This window comes from Onychomys torridus, chromosome 3 (genome assembly GCF_903995425.1).
Source record: "Onychomys torridus chromosome 3, mOncTor1.1, whole genome shotgun sequence".
Lineage (NCBI taxonomy): Eukaryota > Metazoa > Chordata > Mammalia > Rodentia > Cricetidae > Onychomys > Onychomys torridus.
This window is the reverse complement of record NC_050445.1, coordinates 132,904,668-132,925,053: the sequence shown is the minus strand read 5'-3', so window position 1 is coordinate 132,925,053 and position 20,386 is coordinate 132,904,668. Positions and strand designations below refer to the sequence as shown.

Genomic DNA, 20,386 nt, shown 5'->3' with positions numbered 1-20,386 from the left:
TAGATAGTATTTGGAAACAGAACTGATAGCTTGTTGTTGGACCAGATGTAGAAACTGAGGAAAAGAAAGGAATGAAAATAAGAAAGATCAGGACTTAGCTGTAACCATGGTAGATGTGTGTTACTATATAAATTCAAGGAGGGTTCCGTGTTGCTAGCTGCCTTTGTGAACCTGGCATTCCTGGGGATAGGATGGTGGGGGCTAGATATTTAGGTTATGGTTAGCCTGACTGCTTCATGTAGCAATGTAGTAGTGCAGTAAGTATTAACAACTGGGATTAAAAATCCAAATAAGTTCAAGATGAAACAAAGCTAATTAATCCTTTTCTCTAGACTGATAACATTTGAAGTGTTTTTCATAAAAACTAAATTTAGCCAGGCAGTGGTGGCACACGCCTTTAATCCCAGCACTCGGGAGGCAGAGGCAGGTGGATCTTTGTGAGTTCGAGGCCAACCTGGTCTCCAAAGTGAGTTCCAGGAAAGGCGCAAAGCTACACAGAGAAACCCTGTCTCAGAAAAACAAAACAAAACAAAACAAAACAAAAAAATAAATAAAATAAATTTAAAGAACATATTTCCCTCACAGTCATAGTATGTATAGAATCAGAGTTACAATGGGGTAGAGATGTCAAAATAGGTAGTTTGCTTTCTTTAATATTCTCCATTGTTGTATTTTGACTAAAGAGGTAGTAGACTTTAAGCCAGGCATGTACTTGACAGGCTGAGAAGACTGGAGGCTCTCAAGTCTCAGGCCAGCCTGGGCTACATAAGAAATTTTCATACTAGTCTCAGCTAGTATAGTCAAACTCGGGTTCAGTCTTCAGCACCATTTCAAAAGAAAAAGAATATTGAAATTATTCTGTCAGTAAAACTGTACTTATAAATTCATTTATTTATTCATTCAGCATACAAATCAAATGTTGACCATATGCATGGCATTGATCTGTGTGCTAATTATACTGTAGGAATGATCAGAATTTGTGAAAGTCCTGCTGTAAGAGAACTTTATATTTTAGAGGGGGAAAACATGCCCTCTTCAAGGAAATGGAACTAAAAAGTGTGTCTTCGTCTGTCAGTTCCCAACTGAGCAGAGCCCTCGGCTGCCTGGCTCATTCTTTTTTCTGCTCTCCTCTCCTGTTTTGTACAGCAGCATTTTCAGACCGTCTGCACCTTGTTACCATTGTTAGTCTCTGAAAAGCTCCATCTTCCTGCTCTCTGTGTTCAAAGTGGCTCCTGCTTCAGTGGCTTGAGCCCAACTCCACACTGTTTTTCTGGGTCAGCCCTTCCCCCGGGTTCCATCTGAGAGGATGCCCATCATTAACCCCTCCTTGAAGACGCAGCCTGTGTCATCTGGCAGTAGTTCTCACTGCCACCCGTTCAGTCACTTTGACTTAGGTCCATTCCCTGACTCTTTCCCCTTCCATCCACTCCTCTCTGTTCCGGGTACACTGCCAGCTTTACATCCTCACCTATAATTACTGCTTCATAAGTGGCCTCTTGTCTCGGCTTTCCTAACTTACTCTCTTATCTAGCAAGTGATTTTCAAAAACATCCACATTATTCCTACAGCTCTTCAGAGAAGTTCTACTGCTTTTAGGATAAAAGCCAAACCATATGACCAAACACACTGGGCCAGTAACATGGCTCTGCTTATCCTAGGCCAGAGGTCAGAAGCCAGCTGCTGTGGTTTGTGGTTAAAATTTATCCTTCTTTAATTAATGTGAACTGATTTTTTTTTTTTTTTTTGGTTTTTCGAGACACGGTTTCTCTGTGTAGCTTTGCGCTTTTCCTGGAACTCGCTTTGGAGACCAGGCTGGCCTCAAACTCACAGAGATTCGCCTGCCTCTGCCTTCCAAGTGCTGGGATTAAAGGCGTGCACCACCAACGCCCGGCCTGATTTTTTTTTTTTTTTTTTAAGACAAGGTATCACTATGCAGTTCAAGCCAGGCCCTGGAACTCACTCTGTAGATCAGGCTGGCCTTAAACTCACAGAGATCCACCTGTCTCTGCCTTCCGAGGGCTGGGATTAAAGGTGTGCACCACCATGCCTGGTGTCTTCCTTACTTTATAGAGCCCACAAGTTGGGGATTATATGTAAAATACTAATGGTTTTTAAATTAATATTTTATCACACATGAACATTACATGAAGTTGAAATCCTAGTGTTCATAATAAAGTTTACTGGAGCACAGCCTACTCATTTGATTATTTATTGTCAGTGACTGTTTTCACAGTACAAGAACTATGAGACTGTATGTTCCTTAGACCCGGAAATACTTACTCCATAGCTTTCTACAAGATAAGTTGTAGACTGTTGGCTACAATACCTCTCCTTGAGTCTTACTCCCTAGTCCCTACTGATCTTCTTACCTGCAGGCCTTGGAGAACTATCATTTTGTCTGACATCTTTACCTTGGTTCCCTTGTCAGTCAGATTCCAACTTCTGCTTCGTTTCTGCAGGAAGCTGTCTCAGTGCTCACAGTTTGCATGATGTACCTTGCTTTAGCTCTCCTTACCTTCATGTCCTGACCCAGGCCAGACTCAGTGGGCCTGAGTAGCTCTGGGTACTTTGCTGTGTACTCTCCTCCTTTGTCTGCTGTTCTCTACAGTGTTATCTTACAGGACCCCAACCTTTCTAAAGATGACTGTCACCCGGGCCCCGGGAGGTAGACCATAGTCCTCTCCACACACATTCTGCCTTAGATGTCTGAGTCCAGGCCTCGGCTCCTGGGCTTCCTTGGAGCCTTGCACCCTACGTCTTACCACTCTTTGTCCTTGGGGTCATGCTGATCCCTGCCCCTCCCAGAAGCCTTCACCTTCAGCTTGCTTTGCTTCCTATTTCACTCGGAAAAGATAAGCATCCAGGTCTTCATTCTCCTCTCAAGAGCTCTGTCTGCCTTACTGCCCAAGCCTCTGCCATTCCCAGTGGAAGAGCTGCCTGCCCCATAGGCCTGAAGACAAACAACTTCCTGGGACCAGCCTGCCCTTCCGTGGTGACGAGGGCCGATCCACCCCCTTGACAAGGGCTCCTTCAGCCGTCCCCCTCACTCTCATCCTAGCGTTTTGCCTCTTCTGGGTCACCTTAGGGTCTCGATTACTGTATTCTTGCCACAGTCACTCCTTTCTTGGCTGAAGACTCCTTAAACAAAGCTCTGTGGATGCTCCACTCCTGGCTTCACTGCTTCTCCTCTTCCTTCATTCAGGTCCCGGCTCAAAGTTCTACCTGCTCAGAGTGTTATGTAAGAAACCATCACACAGACTAGGCTTCTCCTCTGTCCCGCCTTCCCCTGGTCTTGGCATGTGGCACAGCCTTTTTGAAATGAATATATCTTGGTTTGCTACTTTCCTACAAATCCCTAATTTTGTGTTTCTCCACTAGGACTTCAACAGCAACAATTTTAATATTGGCTTTCCTCATGGCAAAAAAGGATTTGGTAGTTTCAAACTTCTTTTGTACCTTTACCAATTGTTGGCAAACTCTGTAAAGAACTGATGGGAGAGATTTTAGGCTTTCCAGGCCAAATGGTCCAGTTTTAACTGTGTGGCTCTCTCTCCCTGTATTGTGAAAACTTTGTCATGATAAAGTTATTTATAAAGCAGGTGGCAGGCAAGAGTTAGCCCAGGGCAGTAGTTTGTTGGCCCCTTGCTTATGCCACATAAAAAGAACAAACTCTCTCCGAAGAGTAAAGCATCTAATGTGCCCAACAACCCTCCCTTTTAGCTTGTTGGTTTGAATTCTGTCTCAATACCTGTTAGCAATCAACTTCAATAAAGTGGGGTGACACTGTCTTACAGGTACAAAGCCTGGTTGAGAGGCCACAGGTGACAGGGGTTTCCTAAAACTCACAGGTTGTATAGGACCAAAGAATTACCAGAACACAACTGTACCAAAGAAGTTGGGGATGGGTGGTGGTAACACCCAGATAAGGTGTGTGTGTACAGGTGATCGTGGCACATTGTGGTGCACATACATGTAACTCTTGTCATCCTCTCAGGAGACCGCTAACGTCAGGACTGTGCTGTCTTGTTATTATTAACTCAGCCCGGACTCTGCACGGGGCTGAGTTCAGTTCAGTTCCAGGAGACAGAAAGCCTGTGCTCCTGCAGATTAGAGTCTTATTGGTTTGTAAGGTTGTAACAGAGTAAGTTCATATGATCCCTTGTCAGTCACATAAATGACAGCACAAACAGCTTTTGTAAAATGGTTTAATTACTGATTAAAACTTCTAGTTATTAAAGATTAAATTGATTTTTTTTCTTCTTTAACATAAGGTTCATAAAAAGGATTCTGGTTTTTGGAGAGATTTTGGCTTCGGGATGACTTGTCAATATCAATCAGATTTCCTGACCATTGGTACGTACGTATGCATTACATCTAAGAATAGAGCTTTATGTTTAGTCTAGGCCTTATGACATTTTCCAGAAGTTATCAGATTTGAGTACTTTTGGTTAAATTGTAAGGTTATATCTGAAATATGAAAGGTAAAGTGAAGTTTATAATTAATGTCTTAGATTAGTACAAGTGGAGTTATAAAGTTAAAAACTAAATTTACTAGTTTCTTTAAAACAAACACACCACGTTAAGAAAACTCTGGACTGCATGTTACTGGGCTGAAGTTGTTTGGCGTACTCTTCTAGAGCTCCATGTGACTTCACTATCGTGTCAGTAGGGTCACGGCTCAAGAAACGGTGGAGTACCTAGTCATTTTTTTCATTCAGCGATGATGCCCTTTTCAGTTTTCTGTTTAAGTACTGTGCAGAATCCCAGTGTGAAGACAGAGGGGAAGAGGGCATCTCTGAAGTGGGAGCTGGAGACATTGTCTACCCTAGCCCAAAGAAGTGGTGAAAGGTCTGGCTTAATTTCCCTCTTCCCTCACTTTTAGTCGTATTCACAAAAAGTAAAATGTCAGAGAGTAGTCTGGTGAGCGAGTCCTATGACTCCAGGTTATTTAGTGTCTCTGTCTCCATAGTGCAGTGGAAGCCACAGGACATAGCTTGTGATAGTCTCAATCCTTAATAAATTCACTTTATAGTTAGCCATTTATTTAAGTCCTTCCAGTCTGTCTCTTTATCATTATAATACTTGAAGAATGGAAAAACAAGAAGTAATGATAAAGCAAATGGCATTACCCTGATTTTTTAACATGTAAAATAGTAAGTACTCACTGTCTTTCAAAAACAGATTTTTGTATGCTGTAACAATATTGTAATGTTTTGAGTACTACACTGACTTACAGATCACATGTGAAATTTACCAACTTGAAATGTACAGTTACCTAAGTTGTATAGTTATCACCAATCAATTTAGACTGTTACCACCCTTAAAAGAAACCATATGCCCATTAGTAATTATTCTCCATTGCCCACCAATTCCCTCACTCCCAAACCCATTAATCTACTTCCTATTGATTTGCCTCTTCTGAGCACTTAACATAATTGCAGTTGCACATCCCGTGGTCTTTTTGTTACTGATTTCTTTCACCCATCATGATGTTTCCAAGATTTAGCTGTGTGCCATGTATTGGTTACTTTATTCCTTTTTTTTTTTTTTAGCTAAATAATGTTCCACTATATGGTTATACCACATTTTTCTGTCTGTAGATAGATACTTGGATTCTGTTTTTAGGCTATTATGAGTATTTCTGCTATGAACATTTGAATATTTGTGTATACACTTTTGTGGAGATATGTTTTTCATTCTCCTTCCTACAGTAGGGTTATATGGTGTGATTGTTCATCTTGAATATCAACTTGAAGGGATTTAGAACCACCAAGGAAACAAAACTCTGGTCATGTCTGTGAGGAATTTCTGAATTAATTCAGATGGGAAGACCCATGTTACATGTGAGCCATCTCATTCCATGCGCTAGGGTTCTAAACTGAATAAAAAAAGCAATCTAACTGCACGATTCATCACTCTGTGGTCCTGGCTGGGAAGAAAATGTGACCAATTGCTCACACTCCTGCAGCCATGCCTGCTGTGATAGACCCTTGAACTGTGAGCCAAAGTAATTTTCCCTTAAATTGCTTCATGTCAGGTATTAGTCACAGCAAGGAGAAAAGTAATCCATCAGGTAATTGTGGTTAACCTTTTCAGGAATCACCAAGGTGCTTTCCAAAAGGCCACTGTGTATTTACATTCTCCCAGCAGAATATGATAGTGCTAATGTCTCTGCATCCTCATAGTTTGTATTGTTATCTTCTTTTTAAGATTGGTTTATATATTTTATGTATATGAGCGCTATGTTTGCATGTACACCTGTGCTCCATTATAGGTGGTTGTGAGCCACAATGTGGTTGCTGGGAACAGAACTCAGGACCTCTGGAAGAGCAGCTAGTACTCTTAACCACTGAGGCGTCTCTTCAGCCCTGTTATCTTTTTTTTTTTTTTTTTAATTTTGAAAACAAAACAAAACAAAAACAAAAACAAAATTCTGTTCAGAAAGAGCAGAGGGAAGAAGGATGCACCAAGTTCTCAGTGCAAGCCACAAGTTTACTAAAACCCTGAGACCTAAACAACAACCCAAGAACAAAACCCCCAACAAGATATTACTTCACACACACTCCATAACAGCTGAAATTTAAAAAAAAAAAAAAAAAAAAAAAAAAAAGGATAATAGGGCTGAAGAGACGCCTCAGTGGTTAAGAGCATTGGCTGCTCTTCCAGGGGTCCTGAGTTCCAGCAACATCAACCACCTGGTGGGATCTGATGACCTCTTCTGGCATGCAGACAGATTGCTCATTAGTTAAATAACTTTTTAAAAGTCAGTTGTTTAGCTTGAACCCAGTTTTAAAAGTATCTCTATCTCATTGCCACCCACTGCAGTTAGCTTCTGCTTTTACTACTCCATCAGAATTTTGCTAATAAGATTATACCATTTGTGCTGCTAGGTCCACTGGCATGCGCACGCACGCACTCTCTCTCTTTTTTTAATTTATTCAGTATGGAGACTGGACCCGGCTGCACCCCATGCACACACAGCCTTTAGTAGCTCAGACTGTCTTCAAACTTAAGATGCCCCTGCCTCTACCTCATGAGTGTTGGTATTACAGGTGTGCACCACCGTGTCCAGTGTTCTTGAACTATTTTTCTGTTTCTTTTTTCTTTCTTTTTTTTTTTTTAAGTCCCTAATTGAGTAACATACAACTGGCAACTTCTTCCTGGAATACTGTCTTTAATTGGCTACTATCTTGGCACCTTTTCCAGAGTTTTCTCCCTTGCCTGAATTCACTTCTCAGCCTCTTGCTGATTTACCTTTTTCTGCCTATGTTTAACCTCTAAAACTTGGCATTTCTTAGTATTTAAACCTAGGCCTTATCTTTATTCTGAACTCCTTCAACAATCCCAGTTCATTCCTATGACTTCAAACCATCTGTTGCTAAAATCCCTTCCCTAAAGAAGATGTAAGCAATGTTTACTCTTCCTCCAGAGACCCCAGGGATATAGCAGGTATAGTCTAGCGCTTCACTCCATTGAATCATTGGGCTTACAGGCTGGAACATGGGTGACTTTAAGGAGCCACACTGGAACGCCTGCACTCAGCACAGATAAAGATTCCCCCATGGCCAAAGGGATTGCCCCCCCTCCCTAGGCCTTCCTACACTATGTACTGTCCTCCCAGAGGCCACTTGCAATTAGGGCAGATTGTATATCCCTGGTTAGGAGACGGGGCTGGATACTGCAGTGAGGGTCCCACGACCCTCCCTGCTCCTGTGAGGAAGGTCAGTAGTCAACAAGTCAGTCTGTGGTATCTTTTGCAAACAGGCTGAGCTGAACTCATGAAGATGGTGGCAGTGTGGTCCAGAGTGATACCATCTGTGCACCCAGTCTTAAACTTCTGTCTCCAGCTTGGTCCATTTCTTGTGTTTTTCCCTATGGAAAGTTTTCTATAACCCATAACATCCTGTTTCTTGAAGGATAGAAAAAAGTATATTAATGGTGGGGGTGTGATTTATTTCCTTCTCCTTTGACCTTCTGTAGAACTTAGTGTTCTTAAATACTCATTGTGATGGCGGTTCTCAGCAGCTGGTGTTGAACTTGCATAGTCTAAATGTCAGCTGTCAGTGGGATTTCCAAACCAGGAAGTTATCCTACTATGCTGTCGTCTCTGTGCTGTCCCAGGCCACTTCCTCTGAAGCAGAACATTTACTATTAGGATGCTTGTTTATGCTCTGGCTGTCAGACACTTGAAGTGTCGGTTTTGTTCCTGCAGGTGGATTTCGACATGGAAGTAAAAGGCTGGGGTGGAGAAGATGTTCATCTTTACCGGAAATACTTACATGGTGATCTCATTGTGATTCGGACTCCAGTTCCTGGTCTTTTCCACCTCTGGCATGAGAAACACTGTGCAGACGAGCTGACGCCTGAACAGTACCGGATGTGCATCCAATCCAAAGCCATGAATGAGGCTTCTCACTCCCACCTGGGAATGATGGTCTTCAGGGAGGAAATAGAGATGCATCTTCGCAAACAAGCATACAGGACAAACAGTGATGCTGCTGGGTGACAGCCATCAACACATTCAAGTCTGAACCACAAACCAGCACTGTTTATTCAGCCTTAATTCCAGCTTGAGAGTCTGTGCTTCTTTCAGAGAAAAACTGGCTTTCATGTTCTTTCTGAATGTGTTTTGTAGTTCAGACTGATGTAAGAAGAAAACACAGGTATTTTGATGCAAAACCTGTTTTGTGAGAGTACTATAGTTTGAAACAGTTGACAAAATGAAATTTGATATTTGTTCCCAAAATAGTTTGAAATAGATCTGCCTGGTACCTGTGTTCTGATTGGTCTGGCTGTGCTGGGCTGATGTTGAGTTGGTCAGCACATTCCTACTGGGAGCAGAACATTGGTTGCCATTCTCCACAGGCAGATATCACCTGCTGACCACTAAGTCAAACATTCAACTTCAGTTTTTTAATGAGAGCTTGTTGATCACATGCAGAATATTTTTTCACAGAGAATAATTAAATGGCATATCTGGCCATCATGAAGATCTTCAGCCCATCATGAAGGCAGAAAGCAAATCCCCTTAACTCCTTGTTGCTTTCCCTCTAAATATCTGTTTTTAAGCCAGTGGGTAGAGCAGGCATAGCTTAGAATCTATGGTCTGTTTATAAATGTATCCTTATGTTACCATCGTGTTCAAAATGCATAGTCAAAGCTGCAGTAGATTGTTTTGAGCAAACAAGTAAATGCAGAGCTTTTAAACAAAGCGTTTATTACATTGGGATGCAGGAAAATAACTATGTTTGGGAACATCTTTTTCTATAAGCCAGATGCATCAGAACCTTCCTGAAGAGGCATAGAAGATATGACCATTATAGCATGGTTTTGTATGGCTTTTGTTTTGCACTGTCTTATTTAGCATGGGTACATATATATTTATTTTCTAATAGGTTAATATTTGCCACAACTGTGTTTGCATTTGTATTATTCTTTCAGTTGAAGGAGTTTCATTGAAAAAAAAAAAACTATTTAATGCATTATATAATAAAATCACTCTGGTTTGAGAAAAGGGAAGGAAGGAAAGTAATCTGATAGAAATATGAATTATAGAGTACTTTAAAAATTATGTACAGATTGAATGTTATTTTAATTGAAGTGTAAATTATATTGAGACAAGATGAATAAGAAATTATATTCTAATAGGACTGTACTATAATATTTATCACACATGGATATTTTATCATCATTGGGCCATTTACTAGACAAAGTAAAAGGCATGCATAATTTTTTTAACCCTTGACTTTTAAAAGGTACCTACTATTTGTATATAACCCATGAAAACCCAGAAAAAAGTCATTTTTGTTCAGTAAGTCATACACTTTCAATTGTTACAAATGCCAAATTTCTAGGTGCTAAAGTGAATCCAGTTTCATAATAACTAATTGTTGAGGGGCCTAGCTGGGGTAGTGTTTAGGTGTTTTTTAAGATGCATAAAGTGCTTTCTGCGGAGTAAGAAAAGCCAGCATCTCCTTTATACATGTTTATTGTGAAGACTGTGAACATGGTATTTAAAATTAGGGAACTTAAATTATTTACAAAGGTGGATTTTGACTTGGTTTTGAGATAATCAATTGTTTTTTACTTTAACTCCTATTTTTTAAAACTAGCATTTATTTAAAGATGGGAGCTGAACAATGAAAGAGTTACTATATTTTTACATTAAGTGGTACCAATAAAGTATTTTGTTACCAAAAGTTAAATGAAAATGTGGTAAATTAATTTCTTTCTCATTTAAAATATCCTAAATTCAATAAGGTGTGTGGTTGTGACATTAAAGGATGATAGAGCAAAGACAGTGCACAGCGCTGCTGCCAAGCACCAGAGACAGCCCTTTGTGCCTTTCTAGTACATCTGCCTCCCTCTTCCTGTCAGTCACAACCTGATTTCTGTGATAATTTGTCACTCGTTCTCATCATAGGTTTCCCAACTCTGTATATCTCTACCATTTAATTTTGTCTGCTTTTGAATTCATGTTATTATTTCATTATATGTTTTCTAACTTTTATAAGGTATTATGTTCTTAAAGTTCATCCATGTTAATATCCAAATTGATTCATTTTTATTATTGAGTAGTATTTCATGAATATACTATGATATTGATTTTATTGATAATGTTTGTGGTGCTTCCAAGTTTTGGTTTGTTTTTTTTTTTTGTTATATTATTGGTAGCTTTTGGTTGTTTATACTTTTTACTGTTTTCTTTTGCTGTTTCAAACTGGTATCATGAGCATAACCAAACATGTCTCTTGTAAGTATGCCAGAATTTCTGTAGGAGTAAAATTCCTGTATCATTAGTTGTGTATATATTGAACTACTTTCCAAAGTAGACCATCTTGCAGCACTGGTGGAGTTTACTTTATGTCCTTGGTAGTACTTAATTGTATCAGACCTGAAAACAATACTCCTGAAATTCTTCTGTAAAATAGAGAAGGAATCTTTTGGGAATTCTTCATACAAAGCCATATTACCTTGATACCAGGCCAGACAAAGACCCTTAAAAAAATGAAGGGAGAGAGAGACAGAGAGAGAGAGAGAGAGAGAGAGAGAGAGAGAGAGAGAGAGAGAGAAGAAGAAGAAGAAGAAGGAGAAGGAGAAGAAGAAGAAGAAGAAGAAGAAGAAGAAGAAGAAGAAGAAGAAGATTATTATTATTATTATTATTATTATTATTATTATTATTATTATAAGACGGTCTCTCCTAGGTCAGCAGTTCTCAACTGTGGGCCATGACATCTTTGGGGTCAAATGGCCCTTTAATGGGGGTTGCCTAAGACCATCCTGCAATCAAATTTTATATTATTCATAACTGGCAAAATTACGGCTATGAAGTGGCAATGAAATAAATTATGGTTGGGGGGGTCACTACAACATGAGGGACTGTATTAAAGGTCAAAGCATTAGGAAGGTTGAGAACCATTGTCCTACATGAACATGAATATAAATTTTCTCAATAAAAGACTTGCAAACTAATTTAAAAAGATCATCCAAAATGGCTAAGTCAACCTCATCGTAGAGTTGCAGAGGTGGTTCATTATACATAAATCAATAAATGCAATCCACTGCATAAATACACTCAAAAGACAGAAACCAAGTGATTGTCTCATTAAATGCAGAAAAGGCCTTGGCAGAATTCAGTATCATTTCATGGCAAAAGTCCTGCAGAATCTGAAGACAGGAAACATCTCAACACAATAAAGGCAACAGCAATACACAACAAGCCCACAGTCAACACTAGACTAAATGGAGAAAAATTTGATCTGCTTCCATTGGACAAGACAAGGGTGTCTATTCTCTGCACTCTTGTTCAACAATAAATAGGCCTCGAAGCCTTAGAGTAATAAGACAACAGAATGAGATAATGAGGATACGAATAGAAAAGGAAAGCATAAGTATGTGTGTTTGCAGATAGTAAGATTCTATACATTAAAAACTGAAGACGCCACAAAATAAAAAAAAAAACCCACCTACAGCTGATAAACATTCATGGAAATAGCAGGATACGAAGTTAACACAAAAATTAGTAGCCTTCCTGTATGCCAACAACAAACATACTGAGGAAAAAGTAAGAAAACAAGCCCATTCACAATAACCTCAGAAACATCTTGGAATTCGCCCAACCAAAGAAGTGAAAAGACTTCTACCATGAAAACTTTTAAGACACTGAGGAAAGAAATTGAAGATTCCAGAAAGCAGAAATACCACCCATGCTCATCCACTGGCCGCGTAATAATGGAGATAGCTTCCAACCAAAGGCAATACACAGATTCAATGCCATACTAATCAGAATTCCAGTGCAATAACCATAGAAACTGAGAGAAGAATCTTAAAATTCATATGGAATCACAAAAGACCCCAAATAGCTAAAACAGTCCTGAAAATAAAAATAATGCCGGTTATCACCAAACCTGATTTCAAATTATGCTACAAATACCTAGTAATAAAAACAGCATGCCACTAGCACATAAAAATCACTGATAAATGGAAACAGAAGACCCAGCTATAAGTCTGCACCTACAGCCATCCGATTTTTGATAAAGATGCTAAAACACACAGTGTTGAGAAAAGACAGCATCTTTATTGGGAAAACTGGATATCTGTGTGTAGAAGAATGAAACTTTTTTTCTCTCTCACCCTTCACACAAACCAATTCCAAATGGGTCAAAAATCTCAATGTTAGACCTGAAACTGAAGAAAGAAAGAAAGAAAGAGAGAGAGAGAGAGAGAGAGAGAGAGAGAGAGAGAGGAGAGAGAGAGAGAGAGAGAGAGAAAGAAAGAAAGAAAGAAAGAAAGAAAGAAAGAAAGAAAGAAAGAAAAGAAAGAATCATGGGTCCACTTCAGGATGTAGCTCAGGTAAGGACTTTCTGAGTAGGACTTTGGAAGTCCAGGAAATAAGACCAACAATCAACAAGTGTGCATTCGTGGAAGTAAAAGGCCTCTGTACTGCAAAGGAAACAATTGACTGACAAGGTAGTCAATGAAATGGGGAAGATTCTTTGCCAGATATATATATATATATATAGATATAGATATAGGTAGATAGATAGATAGATAGTATAGATAGATAGATATAGAAATATATATAGAGAGAGCTGACAGTATTAGCATCTATAATATATAGGGAACCTAAAAAACTGAACAGGATAACAACCCAGTTTTTAACTTGGGCTATGGAACAAAACAGAGTTCTCAGAAGAAAAGTACAAATGGCTAAGAAATATTTCTAAAGTGTACCCACCCTTAGCTGTCAGAAAAATCCAAATTAAAATTACTTTGAAATCTTTTTTTCCCAGTCAAAATAGCTGAGACTAAGAAACCGAAGGAACACATGCTAGGGAGGTTGTGGGCAGTGTTGACTCCTCATGCATTGTTGATGTAGGGAAAATTTTGATTAGCTGCTGTGGCAATCAGTGTAGCAGTTCCTCAGAAAACTAGAAATAGATCTACCTTATGATCCAACTATACCACTCCTGAGCATATCCCCAAAGACTATTTCCTGCTATAGAGACTCATGGCCATCCATGTTTATGGCTGTTCTATTCACAATAGCTAGAACATGAGAACAACGTAGATGCCCATGAATTGATGAATAATAATGAAGTGTGGTACCTTACAATAGAAATTTTATTCAACCATAAAAGTGAAATCAAGAAATTTGCAGGTAAACAGGTGAAGCTGGAAAACATACTGAGTGCCAACACAGACACAGAAAGACAAACACATATTCTCACTAATACGTGGACCTTAATGTTGAAGGTTTGGGGGGGCAGGGTATGCACACACGCGTGCATGCTTAATTTTAAGTACCTGTAAAATCCATAGAACTAGAAAGAGATTATTGGTGGAGAGGGGAAAGAAAGATCTTAAGTGAGAGGGGATAGTATAACATAGGTGGTATGAAGGAGAAAATGGAAATACTGGGGAGGAAGTTTTAATTGGGAAAGGGAAGGGGAGGGGAGGGGAGGGCAGAGAAGGAGGTTGAGGAAAGGATAAGTAATTTCTAAGGATGTTTGAAAAAGCCATGTGGAAACCTATTTTATATCAGCATGGCAAGATATGCCCATGGGCACTGTGATGTCTAATGGTAGTTGTCAATTTTATTGCATCTGGAATCAACTAAAACTCAAGCTGCTGGGCATTCCTGTGAGGAATTTTTTTATTCAGAATATTTGAAACAAGGTCCATTGTAAATCTGGGTCACACCTTCTGGTGGCTGCCTACATAAAAGCACATGGACGAAGGAAACTTTGCTTTTTGCCCGCTTGCCCTCACTCTTGTTAGCAAGTCCATCTATCTGTTGTTACTATGTTCCTTCACCAATATTAGAACTGACTTCTTTGGGATTCCAACGTAGACTGAAGTCCAGCAGCTTTCCAGGAGTCCTCCAAGCTTTTCAGCATCAGATTGTGACTGCTGAGACATCCAGCCTCGTGGACTAAACAACAACCATATGTCTCCCCTCTGCAGTGTGAGACAGCCACACTGTACTATCTGGAACACATGTTGTAATCCAGTCTAAGAAATCCCCATTTAAATATATTCACATCTATTCTAACAGTTCTAGCATGTTAGAGAACTGACTGCTATAGGCACAATAGTGGCAATGCATGTTATGGGGATAACAACCACTTCCCATTTGGGTTTAAGGCCTGCTCCACAGGAGGAAACACATGCCTAGTACTGAAAATCTGACCAAGAACCCTTTGTTGGGGAGCTCACAAACCTCAAGGGTGAAACTAGTAGTATTGTTTTGCTAAATAGATATAGTATCAAACTGCCCTCTAAATTTGTATCTCTCCATCAGAGAAAATTTTTCATGCAGTGAATGGTAGTTATGCACAAACTTACAGCTGGTCCAAGGGAAGAGAAACTCCAAGGGAGTACTCAGCCACATGTGGGACACCTCAATCACATCACCTCCCCAAGGGACCATCATGGAAGAGGGGGTGGAAAGGTTCTAAGAGCAAGATGTTAGGGATGACTGGAGCAAAACTATTGTCTTATGGACATGACAGGACCTCTACACTTGTGAACTGAGATAGCTGAGGTTGCCTACACAAGGGCAAGCCAGTCAACATTCTAGCATGGGATGGGAAGGAATTCATGAGCCTTTACCCCTAGCTAAGAAGCCGTGAATAGTCGATGGATTCTGGGGAAGGGATAGTCAGTTTTCTTTAGGGCTGTGGCTCCTAGTAGGTTGACCATGCTCCAGGAGATGGCCCCAATGTCCAGAAGTGTATGGACAGGACCAGTGGAATCAATGGGTTCTTGAACTTCTAAAGTGGAGCAGGGAGGTAAGTGGGGTGGATCTAGAAGTTAGGGGGAAAGAGTTGGGTGTGAATATGATCAAGGTACATCGTACGAAAATCTCAAAATATTAATAAAAGTACTTACTTTAAAAACAACTGAGCTACCCTGGGGACCTGACATTAAGGAACAACCACGAGTCAGTTGGAGTTGTGGAGAACCGAAGATCCAGACACTGAGAAGCTAAAGGCACAGGCAGCAGGAGGCTCAGCTCCAGGCAAGTAAACAGATACACAAGGAAAGCTACTCCTCTCCCTGATGGCTGGGATCAGATCTCATCAGCTAAGAATCATGCTGATGTGTGGTAGTGCTGAGCCTGAGACAAGGCGGTGGAACTGCCACTGCTGTGAAACTGCTTAAGTTCCAGGAATGTCCTCAATACACCACAGCCCCATTCCTTCAGCCCGCGACTAATACTCAAGAACTCTTGAAAGCAAGAAGACAGGTCCTCAGCCTGACCCCAGTCCTCTGGCTGCTTCCCACACTCACAGTGGCCTTGGGAGACACATTTCCCAAAGCTACCCCCACCCCGACACCCCCTCCCCCCCCCCCACCCCACCCCCCCACCCCACCCCGCAATCCACAGACTGCAAACTCAAGTGTGGCCAGCAGAGGCCTCTAGTATGCAAAGAAAGGAAGCTGGAGGAAATAGTGCCAACAGCGACACCAAACACTGGTCCAGGACAGACTCACTAGGCCATGACATAGACCAGGATCTCAAGGTCATCTCATGCACAGCAAATTGGAGACCAGCCTGGAATATATGAAAGAGACCTACTTTCAAATAAATGAACAAGAAGTCAGATCTCAAATACCCAGTGAGACCCTTCAAGGTCTTAGAAGAAAAGAAGGAAAGAGGGAGGGAGGGAGGGAGGGAGGGAGGGAGGGAGGGAGGGAGGGAGGGGGAGGATAGAAGGGAGAAAAGAAGGAGGAAAAAAGAAAGAAAGGAGGAGGAGAGGGAGGGAGAGAGGGACAGAGGAAGGAAGAAAGATGAGGGTAGAAATGAGGAAACGGAGATTAAAAGAACAACACATATAATCAACCAACCAAAGACCCCAAAGATGCCACCAAAATAAAAAACAAAAAACTCTTAAAACTGATCGTTTTTCCTTTCTTTTTTCTTTTTTTCTCCAGAGCTGAGGACTGAACCCAGGGCCTTGTGCTTGCTAGGCAAGTGCTCTACCACTGAGCTAAATCCCCAACCCATTTTTCTTTTTTATTGAAAAAAATTTCATGCAATATGTTCTGATCAGTTTTTCCTCCCTCAGCTCCTCAAAGATCCTCCCCACCTCCCCAACCACCCAACTCCATGCCCTTTCTTTTTCTCTCTCTCTTTAGAAAACAAACAAAAAACCAGAATTTTTTAATGAAGAAAAAACACAAGAAACACAAACAAACAAAACCCATAAAAACACAAAATGACCATTTTCAGCAAAGTGGTAAAATACATAATTTTCCTGCAAAGCTTTTCTATATGACAGTAAGAGACCTTCATAAAAAGAATTTGGTGGGAGGAAATTCTATTCAAATAGCTTAAGAAGAAAAACCCAGGACTAGCCCTAATAAAAGGGTGGAAGTCTTCTAATGAAAACTGGAAGATACTCAAGAAGGAAACGGAAAGGACATGGCAGACAGCAAGCCCTCGCACACTCGTGGATTGGGAGAATTAAAACTATTAAAATGGCTGTGTTACCAAAAGTCAGTACAGATTTAACGTTTCCTCATCAAAATGGCAATGGCATTCTTTTTTTTTTTTTTTTTTTTTTAAAGGGAGGTTTATTTTGTGGGATAACTTACAAATGAAGGGGTAGGTTGCAGGGTCTGGCAAAGGTATGGCGCAGTCTGGCGGTGTTCTCTGGAGAACTCTGCTCGATCTACCTCCAGTGTCCAGGGTCCTGGAACCAAGAGAGGCCTCTCCTTTGGATCCTGGGTCTTCAGCATCCTCTCTCAGCCCCGCCTTGTAGGTGTGACCATTACCGAAGCCTCAATGGGGGTTGGAACTTCCAGGCCAAGGCTGGAATGGCTACCCACTACATCTCCCCCTTTTGTCTAAATAAGAAGGTTCTAACCTACTACAAGACTATATACAAAGAAATGGTTATCAAATATTGTCCCGGAGTAATGAGGGATAATGACCTAGATAAGTTGGAATTACAATCAATGCAAACAATATCAAGCAAAAAACACATACTAAAATCTAGGGAAGTCTAGAGCATGGGTAGGTGGCAAGTTACAAAGATCATTCCAAAAGGTGTCCTATCCTAAAGAACCTGAGTCTAATACTTAATATATTCTATCTAAGATATTATATATGGATATATACTAAGTTGTAACTATAACTGCTAATCTCCAACCTCATCAAAGACCTGAGAAGGAATATAATAATACCTAAGAAATGGGAGAAGGATGCAAGCAACTTTCAGGAGTCTTGCAAGAGTAGACAGACACAGCTGGCAGCCTGGACAGTCACCTAATGTTTCTCAGCATCGTTGGTGCATTCAAATTGGCTACAGGCCTAGAGTATCTGACAGACCATTTTCAGTAGCAGGAATTCTGAAAGACCATCTTACCCTGTCTTGGCAAAGTACAGTGGTCACTTTTCTTGGGTCCCACTTGTCCAAAAGGACAGCATTTGTACTGTCAGCAGTTGAGGCAAGGGCAGTTCTTTGCCCAGTAGGCCATTTTGTGCCAAGAAGACAAACTTCCAAATGGAGATGTCTTAGAAGCCCAACATTCTCTCAGGATCAAATTGGTGCTGCCAGGAGCAATTGTGTCTCATGTCAACAGAATTCTAAGTTATGTAAATGCCATATTCTCTAGGTCCATGAAGTGTTTGAAGATTACCTGTCTATCTGAAATATATCTATGTATACCTAGAAAGGCATTCTTTTCTTTTTTTTTTAAGGTTTACTTATTATGTATACAGAAGAGGTCACCAGATCTCATTGCAGATGGTTGTGAGCCCTTATGAGCCACCATGTGGTTGCTGGGAATTGAACTCAGGACCTCTGGAAGAACAGTCAGTGCTCTTAACCTCTGAGCCATCTCTCCAGCCTGGCAATGGCATTCTTTACAGACTAAAAAAAGCGGGGGGGGGGGGGGGCTAAAGCTCCTATAAAAACACCAAAGTCCCAAACAGCCAGGGCAGTTCTGGGCAGAAAGAGCGATTCTGGGAAGGGCCGCTGTTGGCAGGCTGACCCCAGCACTGGGGAAGGTGAAGCAAGGTCTCAGGTGGGCCAGAGTTAAGAGCTCTGGCTTTTCTTGCAAAGAGCCTGGGTTCAGTTCCCAGCACCCACTTGGCCCCACACAACCATCTGTAATTCCAGCTCCAGGGGACCTGGTGTCCTCTTCTGGCCTCCATGGATACCAAGTACACACACTGCACAGACACACAGGCAGGCAAAGCACCCATACACGTAAAATGAAGTACATTTTAAATGTTTTTAAAAGAAGACTCCGGGTTCAGAGTCAGCTGGGCTACATAGCAAGACCCTGTTTTATACACCAAGGAGAGTAACATGTGTTCTCTTTTACTCCATCTCTAGGTGGTAGAAACTAGGAGTATTTGGGGGTTGGAGAGATGGTTCAGCAGATAAGAGCACTTGCTGCTCTTGCAGAGGACTGGGCTGTGTCCCAATTCTCTCTTGAATTCACGACAGTGTGTGTGTGTGTGTGTGTGTGTGTGTGTGTGTGTGTGTGTGTGTATGTGAAACCACTTAGTATTGCTCATGTGTGTGCTTACATCTTGGGGTTCAATAACCAATCAAGACACTCACCTCTGAGAAAAACTGATTCTCCTTTCCTCATCAGTCGTTGATCTCCTGTAGCTCTTTATCTAGGGTTGAGGCCTTGTGAAATTAACCCCATCCATGTTGCCATGTCAACCGATGTGGTCACTGGGTAGGACTCCTATAGCTAACCATATTGTTGAGACTTCACGGGGGTAGCATCCTCGCCATATCTAGAAGAAACTCTCCACAACTGGTGTCCTGATTCACTGGCTCTTATGGTCTTCCCACCACTTCTTTCTCCGTATTTCCTGAGATTTAGAAGCCGGGGTTGCAAAGCAAACAAACAAACAAGAAAAGAAGCCGGGGTTGCATTGTGGATCTGTCCGTTGAGGCTGGGCTCCTTGCGGCCATTTTGACCAGTTGCGGTCTGTAGTTGCCTTTGTCTGCTACAAAGAAGCAGAGTCTTTGGTGAGGGTGAGGGCTAACTTGCCTGTGGGTAGAAGGCTGAGTAGTTAGAATACAGTTAGAAACTGTACTGCTGTAGGAAAAAGACAGTAATAACAGCAGAACCTTCTCCTCCAGGCCAATGACCTCTCCAGCCACAGGTAGTTGGCCACGTTTATAGTGCATGAATCCCCACCTGTTGAGTAGGCTTTAAGTCCAATTAGATAACTATTGGTTACCCCAAGATAAAAGTGCCCCTACTAAACCAGTGTAGATCTTGCCAGGCTAGCCATTGTTGTGGTTTACAGTCTTTACAGCTGAATAAGACTGTTAATTGCTTTTCTCCCTCAGCAGCCTGCGTAGCACCTTCAGAGTAAGGAGAGGTAGTTCTCAAGGAAGAGGTTTCCGGGTCAATTCCTCTAAGTCCTGTGTCTTTAATTGTAGGGTCTTACACTCAAGCTCTGGGAGGCCACCAAATACAGCCTGTATTGTTCCAGAAGTTTCTTGGAGCCCCTGACCAACAACTGGGAGGGTGGTCTCCTTTGCCTGGCAGCGGGGGTTTTTACTAATCCATGGCTTTTTAAACTTTGCACTTTATTATTTTACATGTGTGGGTGTTTTGGCTGCATGTACATCTGTGCACCTCATGTTTATGGTGCCTGCAGAGGCCAGAAGAGGATGTAGGGTCTCCTGTGACAGGAGTCACAGATGGTTGTGAGCCACCATGCGCATGCTGGAACTCAAACCCTGGTCCTCTGCAAAAGCAGCAAGTGCTTTTATATGCCGGGCATCTCTCCAACCCTAGTCTACAACTCTTAAAGGAGCACTAGCATGGGGGAAGGCCATTGAAATGGGGGTGGCGCCCATACACACGTGCACATCATATGTGTATTTTAAAGAGTATA

The 20,386-nt window shown here is 41.2% G+C and overlaps 1 protein-coding gene across 3 annotated transcripts in view; it reads left to right on the top strand.

Moving 5' to 3' along the window:
- Positions 1–9,470, top strand: part of Csgalnact2 (chondroitin sulfate N-acetylgalactosaminyltransferase 2) — a 40,072-nt gene extending 30,602 nt beyond the window's left edge. For 2 of the 3 annotated variants that reach the window (XM_036182373.1, XM_036182374.1), the window contains 2 exons: positions 4,272–4,353; positions 8,213–9,470. In XM_036182373.1, coding sequence (XP_036038266.1) covers positions 4,272–4,353; positions 8,213–8,286 — 156 coding nt within the window. In that variant the 3' untranslated portion in view covers positions 8,287–9,470. Of the gene's footprint in view, positions 1–4,271; positions 4,362–8,212 lie in introns of all 3 variants that reach the window. The other variant, XM_036182375.1, reaches the window with a different exon arrangement.
- Positions 9,471–20,386: the final 10,916 nt, after the last annotated feature.